Here is a 10363-nt window from a genome sequence, read left to right on the forward strand (position 1 = left end):
AAGGGATTCCCAGGAGCCCCGCTGAGCACCGTAGCATCTTTAACAACAGGCAAAGCCATTTCCCTCACTCCAGGGTCTTGCCTGGCCTCATGGTCCCCCTCTCCAGCTCCCTGTTCTGCTCTTCTCATCACAGATGGCTCAGCGCAAGATCCGGGACATCCTGTCACAGGTGAAGCAGCAGCACCAGAAGGGACAGAGCGGGCAGACGCAAGCGCGGAGGAAATGAGGAGCAACACCGACAGGAACAGTGGAACAAGCCAGGGCCGGGATTAAGAGTGGCTGGGAATCAGTTACCGTAGACAGATGCTAATGTTTTTTCATTACCTGATTGAGATTCAAAGGCAGTTTGATTGGCTTCCCAGGTAGATGGCTAGGGAAAAAAAAAACCCACAAAAAACAAAAGCAAAAAAAAGAAACTGAAAAGAAAATTGGGTCAGTTTTAGCTCCACGTGCCAGGACAGCTACTTAAATGAAGTGATGCGTGCTGCAAGGTGCTGGGCCATTTGCCCTCTCATTTAAGTAGCCTCTGGAGGTCCTGTTCCAGCTGAGTGCCCACCGGCTGCGTCTCCCCAATCCCTCCTTCCCTCCTTCCCTCTCTGCAGCTGGTGGATATTCCCACAGCAGTTTTGGAGCATTTAATTTTGATTTTTTTAGGGGTTTTTTCCTTATTCTGATTTTTGGGTTTTTTTTTGGAAGAGGAATTCCAGCGGGTTCTTACCAGCCCCTGTTGGTCAGGACATCCATTGTGGGTGAAAAATAAAAAGAGAATAGAAAGATAACCTCCCCCACCTTAGTGCCAGATGGATTTGGGTCTCCTGGGAGTTCTGCACCACCCCAGCCTGAGAACCACAGGCAGACAGGAGCACAGGACTCTTACCTGTGCTACCTGCAGTGGTGGTGCCTTTGAGAGCTTTTAGAAGCCAGGAGAGCACCTCTATTTTCCAGGATTAATTGGTTTTTTTCTTTCAGTTGTTTGTTTCTTTTCATTTTAGAGTAGTTTAAAGGAAGAAATAGTTTTGTTTTCTTTGGGTTTGGTTCTTTTTTTTTGTTTGTTTTGAAGCCTATGAAATAATGGCAGAAGTGGGATATGGGAGTGTTTTTCTTAGTGATCTCCACTGTGGAGGTGCCGAGCTGCCCCAGAGAGGAGGTAAACTGTCCAGGGAAGGGCAGGGGAGAGGGAAGGGCTCTTCCTTTTCCCTCCTTCCTTCAAGCAACAGCAGTAAACCACCACCAAAAAAAAAAAACCCACAAAAGAAAAAAAAGCAAAGAACACCCTACTTAATAGGAAATAGTCAATGAATTGTCATCTCTTTAGTTATCAGATTATGAGAACTAAATGCATGCAGACTGGTTTGGGGGTGGAGAGGGAGCAGGAGGGGCTCAGCTGCAGGGGATTCAGGTTTGTCATTGGTTTGTGCCCAACTCCTTTGCTCCTCTGCCACGTCCTCTGCCAGCTGCTCTCAGCCTCAGTTTCCCCACCCAGAGGAGGAGATTTGTGCCCCTAAATCCTGTTAGAACCCCGGGGCTCAGACACAGGGGAATACAGGGTGGGGAGTGGCTTTCAGAGAACACCCAGGGAACATTTTTATTAGCCTGAGAGGTGCCACCTCACAGGAACTTCCTTGGGGCTATTTTTGGCTTATTTCCCCCCTTCCAAATCTCTTTAGGTGGCAAAAAATAAGCTTGAAATTTGGCACTTTTCCGTCTTTTTAGAAAAAGATTTAATTTTTTCCTTATTTAAAAGACAAAAACACTCACCACCAACCACATCCCTCCTTTCTGCAGTACGAATAACTGTTCTCTTGAGGCGATACCAAATATATACGTCCAGCGAATGTAATATGGTTACTGATTCCCGTCACTCTTACGTGGCTTTTGTGTTTTAGATATATATTGATGATTTGTTTTTGATATTGAGGATTTGGAAGGGACAGTAACTGCTGCCATCGCCTCTTCCAGGCACAGGAAGGGCTCGTCTCCACAGCAGGGCTGGGACTGTCCCGGGTAAAGCCCTGTGCTGTGGGTTTCTGCTGCAAATCAGTTAAAATGGGGATTTATGCTGATTTTCCTGCAAATACAGGCAGGAGGGTGGAAAAGCGTGATTGGGATTGATTTTTGGGTGAGAGGGATGATGCCAGATCCCACACCCACCAGGCCAGAGGAGAGCTGGGAGCCAGCCCTCCACTGGGTGAGCCAGTTTAAGGTGAGAAGGAGAGAATTTGGAACAAACCTCATCCTGATGCTTTAGCCTGTTTTATTTCCTGGAGAACAAGCCCTCCCGCTTGAACACCCTCCAAAGCCAAAACCAGCACGGAATTCAGCACCTGCAGCGTGAGGGAGGCGGGGGTTTCATCGCTACGGGACCAGAGCAGCAGTTACTGTCCCTTAAACTGTTGCAACAACAGGGAGCTGTGGGGAGGGGGGGGGAAGGCCAGATATTGCTGTGTGTTTGAGCAATGAGAGAGGAGGAAAACAAAAGAAGAAAAAAAAAAAAGAAGATAAAAGAAAAAAAAAAAGCTACCTCAAGGTATGACGTTACCTCAACAATTGAATTGTTTTTTGGTTTTTTTTTTGGGGCTTGCTGATATTTTATATAAAAACTGATAGTCTTGAATATTTTATTTTTTTAATGAAAAGAGAAGTTAAGTTTCATAATTTCTTATGAGCCAGGAGTTATGTGCAGGTAAACCAAGTGTTATGAGCTCTCTATGGAGAACGACAAGAATTTCAGACATAGTGGAAAAGATGGCAGCAGCAGCTTCTTTTTTGTTTCTTTTTGAGGCCTTTTTGAGGCAGTTAATGAATTTCAACACAACATAAGAGCTGTCAGATGTCATGACTCTTCCAGACCTTGGACAAATTGGAGCCCACCAACTTTTTTCAATTGGAAAAACTCAATTTCTTTCCTTTTTTTTTTTTTTTTAACTTTCCTTTTTTTTTTTTTTTACTTTCTTTTTAAAATTACATTTTGAACACGAACCCAACCAAAACCTGCCACTGGCTGAAAAGGCTTTTCTCAATCCAACTCCATCGAGAAATCAAATTATGAAAGAGCTTTGGGATCAGAAATCTTCCACTCCTGGGGATGTGAGGACAGACTCCTGGGCAGCACTGACTATGCAAAGTGGGGACACGGGGTTTGCTGGTATTTAAAACCACACCAGCTCAGGCGATTTCATTTCAAACACTTGGAAGCCATATATATATATAGATATATATATATATTTATATATATCCCAGAACCCAAATGAATCAGCCTCCTGGCTTGCCAGGGAGGCAGTGTCGAACCATCTTCTCCACTATGATGCTGTTAAATATTTTACAGAGATTTGCCTCCGTTTTACCGAGGATTAAGTGATTTAAGAAGAAAGGAAAAAAAAAAAAAGGGGGAGAGAAGGAGAGAGAAATTAATGGGAGACATTTTTTTTAATATCAACACACATCGAGGAGAGAGAGAAGATGAATCCAGCCCTGGGGAATGATGAGGCTGAACCGCTCCACCCACTCTAAAAGCTTCATAGGGGTATTTTTTTTTTAAGTGCCATCTTGCTGTTTTCACCACACCTGCAGGAAAAGAACCCTTGTTTGGGTGGCAGTTAAGTCATATAAAAAATTGGGTGGCAGTAAAGTGAACGTGAAGCATGTGAGTACCAGGCACTGCTGTTCCCATCCACCGTCGTCCCCATCTGCTGTCCCAAGCCTCTCCTCCAAAACATTAAGGTGGCTGAGGAGTGCGGGATCCAGCCAATCACTGGCGGTAGGGAATCACTGACCCTTTTTTACCCTTAAATGTGGGATCAAAGGAGCAAAACGGGGACTTGGCAGTGCTGGCAGTGGCTGGCAGCTGCTGCCCCTCAGGTCATTGGGAGAGGGGCTTCCGTGGAGTTTTCCTCATTGTTTTAAATTTTAATGTTTGAGGGTTTTTTTAGGGAGACAGACATTTGTCCCAGGGGAAAAAACAGTTTCTTATTACTTGAAATCTCTGGCTCTCTGCTTTTTTTTTTTCCTCCCCAGCCTTGCACAGAACAGTGTATTCAGACATCGGTGATTATAATTGTCTTTTTCCGACAGCAAGCGTTTTTGATAACTGGTTCAAACTGTATCATTGAGGGATAAAGAAAACAAACAAACAAACCCCATAATCCCAAATCCCACCCCAAGCACTCCCAGTCCAGTCGATCTGGTTGTTGCAGTGAGAAGATCTTGACTTAAAAATCTGATGATTCAGGGAAACCTTTGATACTTTTTCTCACCCCAAGCCAGTCCCACTGGCGGAACATAGGAGCGATCGGTGTTTTTTTCCCCTCCTTTATTTTCCCAAGGGAAATTATTTATGTGATTTGCAGTAAGGAAGACACTTCCGAGCATCTCCCATCTCTTCTCCAGAGCCAAGCTGAGCTGGGATGAGTGAAAGGGGGATAATTAAGATCCCAGCATGGCTGGCTGGTGAGATAGGTGGCAGGAGTTGCAAGCGAGCCCTGGAATGAACGGGCAGGGGACAAAAAAAAACTCTAGTGGACCCCAAAAAAAAAGTGAGAGCAGGAAGGATCCTGGCCCTGTGGTAAGTCTTCAAGCTGCTCTCTTTGTGTCAGAATAAAAGGTAATTTAGGGGGAACCTCAGTGTGGAGCGATGAGCAGTGCCCTCAGCTCATCTCTGCCATGTTTTTATTTTAGTAGAAATAATTTGGGGTTTATTTTTTTTTTTGTGTTACAATTTCCCCTCTTTCCCCAAACAAGGATCAGCCCCAGCCCTGGCCCATCCTGAGGCACAAGGGAAGCTGGCTGCTGTCCTGAAGTATCCACGTCTGTGAGGTGAGAAAGGATGCAGAGTTTGGAAGTTGTTGCAGGGGGAACTAGAACTAGGGAGCAGGATTGGAGACTGGGGTGAAATGTGGTTCTGCTCGGTCATGCTAGGGAGAATTTGTAGGCAGTGAGCCTGTGCTGCCAGCTGCCTCTCCTGCTGTGGGCAAAGAGGAAGGTGAGCAAGCAAAGCACTTCTCCATGCCTCAGTTTCCCCTGGGGGTGCTGCTGTGAGGAGGAACAAATTCCCATCTCCGTAGCATCAGTGGTCCTCAGTGCGGTGTCCTGGCACAAAGCATCGCTGCCACCACCGCACTACAGAGAGACTCGGGTCTTTGGGGGTATGGCTCATTTCAGTGCTCTTAGAGTCTTCTTTTGCCTTTCAGATGGAGAAAAGGTCCCCAAATCCCAGCTAATGCTTCTTCTTTTCCGAGCTCTGAATGCTTTCTTGGCCACTGAGAATATCGGTGGGCTTAGCAGCAGCACTGAGCCTTGTTCCCTCCCTGCAGCCTGGCCTGGCTGAGGAGCAGGGAAGGGTTCTACAGAGTCAAACTAGAGGAAAATCCATTGTAAATATTGAACAGAAACTGCCTCTAAGCTACATTTTACCTTTCCTGGGCATTAGGTTTGGGGTTTGTCTTTATATTTTTAGCCCATTAAAAAAAAAAAAAAAGAAAAAGAAAAAAAAAGAAAAAAAAGAAAACAGTGAAAATTTTAGTCAGTTCATCAGTGACAACAAAAAAAACCACCCTTTTTGAAGTTCTAGCTCCAACTATTTTGAGTGTTTTCTAGGCTCTGAAAAAAAGAATGGAAACGCAGACTTGCTATAAGACAGTTGAAGACATTTCTTTAATTTAATTTCTTTTTTGTCGGTGTAGGTCTTCCCTCCCTGAACCCTGCTGGGCCATACAACATAGGCTTCTGATATTTTTGGAACTTTCTTGTTTTTGAAGAATTTAGCAATGGAGGTCTTGTTGTTTTTTGGGGTTTTTTTGTTGTTTTTGGTTTTTTTTTTTCAAGGGGATTCTGATTATTTTCTCCCAGTCATTTTTAATATCTTGTTTTCCGCTGTAGCTTTGTGTTTTGTTTGGATGAAATCAGTGTGATCCTGTGAAACGTGTGTATTCTCTTGAGAGGGCACAGGAATATTTCAGCATTGTCATAACATGCTGGCTTCAAGCAGCTGTATGGGCTGTGCCGTTCTGAGCCCAGTTGTGGGTTTTCCCAGCCAGAGGGTGCAGGATTTGGCCACGGATTTGCTTTGGGAGGTGGGACTGGTGATGGGGCAGTGGGAACAAGTGGTTGCCTGAGTTCAGGAAGCTTCAATCTGCTGGTCAGAGGTGGGTGGCCATGGGCACCCAGTGCCAGGGAAGCAGCCTTGGAGCAGGTGCTTGTCAAGGACTGATAGAGGGTAGAATTAATTTGGGATTCCCAGTGGCAACTCCTCATAGGCAGTGCATGGGGAGGAGAGTGATGAGTCCCCATTCGGTCGAATCAGCCTTCTTATTTTTGTTGGTTTAATTTCTGTGAGGTTTCTTTCAATTTTATTTCCTTTTTTAACTCATTTGTGATTGTGGACGAGATCCAGAGCAGAGCGAAACCAGCCAGAGGCTCTTAAATCATTAATGTTTTGGAGACCGTGCAGGTGCTGCAAGCTGGAAACGTACATGTGCAAACTACCTCAGAGCTGACAGGGAGCCCCGAGGGACAGAAGGACAGATGAGGAGGTCCCTCATGGTGCCTGTGGCAAGATCTGGCCTCCAGCCCCCCTGAGCTCAGCAGAGACCCTCCTGGCTGGTGCAGGGACAGCTTAGGTGTCCTGCAGTTAAGGAGAGCTGTGTGGCAGAGGTGGAAGAGCAAAACCAATGAGGAGAGTGCTGGGAGGGTGGTGGGATGGGATAGCAGCTAAGTCAGCCAGGGCTGATTTGGGTGCTTGATCCTGCTGCTTTATTGTACGTTCCAGAATACACTTAGTGTTTTGTTGAAGATTAATACCTCTCTGAGCAGCATCAGGGCGCACCAGTGGTAGGATGCTCTGCCAGGGTATGGCAGTGGGATGCTCTGCTGCACTGCAGTGGAATGCTCCACTGAACAAACCAAGGTAGTAGGATGCTCCACTGGAACTTAGGGGGATGTTGTGCTCAGGCATGGCACTGGGATGCTCTGCCAGACTGTGGTGGGATGCTCTGCCAGGTTATGGCAGCAGGATGCTTTGCCACACCATGATGAGATGCTCCGCTAGTGCATGGTGGTGGGATGCTCTGCCAGGGTACAGCAGAAGGATGCTCTGCCAGGGCATGGCAGTGGAGTGCTCCATTGCATCACGGCGGGATGGTGCATCACACTGTGGGACAGCAGAGCAGTGAGTTATGAACTGTGGAAAGTATTTGAGTGCTGCAGATCAGCACAAGCCAACACTGAAAGGGATTTCTTTTGTTTTGCTTAAACTTATAATTTTAAGCCCCAGGAGTCGGGATGTACAACAGAACTGAAGCCATTTTTTTTTTTTTGGACCAATTTGGGAAATGGTCTCTGCAAAGCAACACTAAGCCCAGCGGGAAAGTTTGGTGTGTTTTGGGATGGGCAAGGGCTGATGCGGAGCATGGCCCTGGTAGAGCTGCCCACAGCACTAATGGGAGGCAGGGCATGGGACTGGCCTCACCAGGCTCTCCTACCACTGCTGGCAGATCATCCCAGGAAATGGATGGGGTTGGCTGGAATCAGAGGAGAAAGTAATCCCTAAATGGCCATAATTAGTGTGAGCATTCGTTACCCAGCAGTTAAATGCGTTGGTTAGTTTGAAGCTCATCTGGATTCATCTCGGGATCAAATTCCTTGACTTCAGGAGGAAATCTGGCTCTAAACTACAACCCTCTCGTGCCACTCCCGTTAGCTCCCACAGCCAAACTGAAGCCTGGCAAATATTAGTGTGGCTCCAGTGGAGGTGAAACCCCCCCTGCCACGAAGCCCAAGATCTTCCCAAGCACCCCAAACAGCCGGTGCCCATGGAGTCCCTCGGCTTCACCACACGTCAGACCTGGGGGCACAACTTTATATATAACCAATTCATTTTTGTTTATCTACCTCTTAGCAACAATAGATTAAGAACTAGGTAGTGGCAACTCCACATGCTGTAGTTTAGGGGAAAAAAAAAAAAAGAAAAAAAAAGCTAAAAAATTACTCTTTTTCCAAAGAAAAATGTTCTTTAAGAATAGAATTTATGGGCTTTCTTTTCACTTTAAAGTGGTCATTAGTTGTAAGAGCTCAGACCTCAGCAATCCGAAATGTTTGGTTGTGACTGATTTTTGGTTTTAACGCTTAGTCTTCCATTGTCTGGTTTTTTTCCTTTTGACCTTGAATAGTTACTTCTTCCATCAGCAGCACACCTCCATCTTCTGCATTTCCCTGGGTTTTGTCGGGGAGTTGCATGCAGTTGATGTTGGATGGGGATTTTTTTTTCAGTTTTTCCGGTGTTTTTTGGGGCAGGATGGTGGCAGCATGAGGGGGATGATTGAGCTGAGTTTGAGGCTCTGCATCACTGAGCACCCCAACACAGGGAGCATCCCACCACCTCCTTAGCTACCATATAGGTGCATCCAAAGATGCTGCTTCTCCTGGCAGCTGCTCCAAGACACTTTCAGGCTATTCAGAAACAACAACAACAAAAAAGGTGTGCTTTCCTGTAATGCTCTTGTTTTTCCTCTTTTCAGATTATTTGTTTCTTTCTGCCTTTCTCCCTCCCTCTCCTCCTTGCCTCCTCTAATCCATGTTCTTCCCTTGTCCCCTCATGTGAGGCAGTTTGTTGGCTTGGATGTGGAGTTGGGATTTCTGATGGACGTGGGCTCCATTTATCTTCCAACGAGGTTGTGTTGTTTGATTTTTTTTTCTTTTTTTTCTTTTTTTTTTTTTGCCACAAACCGCTTTACTCCACTGTTTCATCTTTAAAAATAAAGAGAAAAAAAATTACAAACAAACAAGCAAAAAAAAAAAAAGTGTTTGCATGTTTTTTATGGAATTGGGGGGGAGAAAAAAGATAAATAAAGGGAGGAATAGAGAAAAAAATCAATAAAGGGGGAAGTAGTGCAATAAAGGGGGAAGGAGAAAAAAATCAAGCAGTAAAGGGATTTAAAAATAGAGGAATAAAGAGGGGAAAGAAAATAGAAAAAAAGAAAGAGATAAAAGAGAGAAGAGAATAAAAGTAGTGGGGAAGAGAGAAAGAGAAAAAGCAATAAGGAGAGAAAACAGGAATAAAGAAAGAAGAAAATAAGAGGAAGAAGAGGCGAAAAATAAAGGAAGAGGGAAAAACAGAGTAATGGGGGAAGAGATAAAAAAATAGAGGAATAATGGTGGGAAATAAATGAAGTAGAGATAGAAAGGGCGAACTAGGGGATAAAATAGAGACCTAAAGGTGAAATGGAGGTAAAAATACAGCCATAAATGGGAGGAAATGAGTGTTAAGGACGACTGTGGGTGGCAGCGGTGCAGCACGGGCCTATCCCGGAGGTTATTGCGGCCTGTTCTCGGTACCGGGGGCTCCCAGCCGGTATGGGTATCGTCCTTTTTAATGGGCTTTGCAGGAGTAATTAATATTTTCTTGCGAGGGAGGTGATGGGAGTGGGCGGAGGAGTGGATTCTCGGCAAAAGACGCAGCACCCTGGCTGTGCTGCTGCTCAACTACGCCGCAGCCTCTGGGCTCTCACGGGGGGGTTCAAGGGCACCGAGAGCGACTGACCGTCGCTCTCGGTGCCCTTGAACCCCCCGGGAGAGCCCAGAGGCTGCTCGGGAGAAGGTTCTGTGGTGTCACCCGCGGTAGGAAGAATGGATTGAGGGCACGGCGAAGGGGTGCGTACGCAGCGGTCCCATGGTGTAATGGTTAGCACTCTGGACTTTGAATCCAGCGATCCGAGTTCAAATCTCGGTGGGACCTCTCCGGAGGTATATTTTTTTGTCATTACCCTTCGCCGCCTTTCCGGTAACGCGGGAGTATGCGGCCATGCCGGGGGTCGGGGCCGATTACAGAACCATGTATCCAACCCCGCTCCCCGGGCACTCCCAGCCCCCATTTTGTGCGTGGGCGGCTCTTTTTCTAACCAGTGCGCATGCGCGGGAGCACGGTTGTGAGGGAGTCAATGGTGGACACTGATTGGACACACTGGATGACAGTCTCGCTTCTCCGCGCTGCTATTGGCTGAAAGCGCGCTTGGGCACGCCTCCCGCCTCTTTATAGTCTGAAGGCGCGGGGCCACAGGCGGGGTTCGGGTTCGGGTTCGGGTTCGGGTTCGGGTTCGGGTTCGGGTTCGGGTTCGGGTTCGGGTTCGGGTTCGGGTTCGGGTTCGGGTTCGGGTTCGGGTTCGGGTTCGGGTTCGGGTTCGGGTTCGCCATCGCCATCGCCATCGCCATCGCCATCGCCATCGCCATCGCCATCGCCATCGCCATCGCCATCGCCATCGCCATCGCCTTCTCAGCATCCCCGTCCCGGCTTAAGCCAGCATTGGCCCAGCAGCGTCCCGAATCCCATCAGCAGCAGCTTAACCGCCTCTGACGCAGTTTTCCAGCCGTTTAG

General features: G+C 46.9%; 1 protein-coding gene and 1 non-coding gene across 4 annotated transcripts in view; both read left to right on the plus strand.

Annotated features, from left to right (window-relative positions):
- The window catches only part of IGF2BP1 (insulin like growth factor 2 mRNA binding protein 1), a 30819-nt gene extending 30593 nt beyond the window's left edge, over positions 1 to 226 (plus strand). For all 3 annotated transcript variants that reach the window (XM_062017978.1, XM_062017979.1, XM_062017980.1), the window contains one exon: positions 134 to 226. In XM_062017978.1, coding sequence (XP_061873962.1) covers positions 134 to 226 — 93 coding nt within the window. The remainder of the gene's footprint in view (positions 1 to 133) is intronic.
- Positions 227 to 9655: 9429 nt separating this feature from the next.
- On the plus strand, positions 9656 to 9727 carry TRNAQ-UUG (transfer RNA glutamine (anticodon UUG)). Its single transcript has one exon. It is a non-coding gene; the product is annotated as a tRNA-Gln (tRNA).
- Positions 9728 to 10363: the final 636 nt, after the last annotated feature.

Source organism: Colius striatus, chromosome Z (assembly GCF_028858725.1).
Source record: "Colius striatus isolate bColStr4 chromosome Z, bColStr4.1.hap1, whole genome shotgun sequence".
Taxonomy (NCBI): Eukaryota; Metazoa; Chordata; class Aves; order Coliiformes; family Coliidae; genus Colius; species Colius striatus.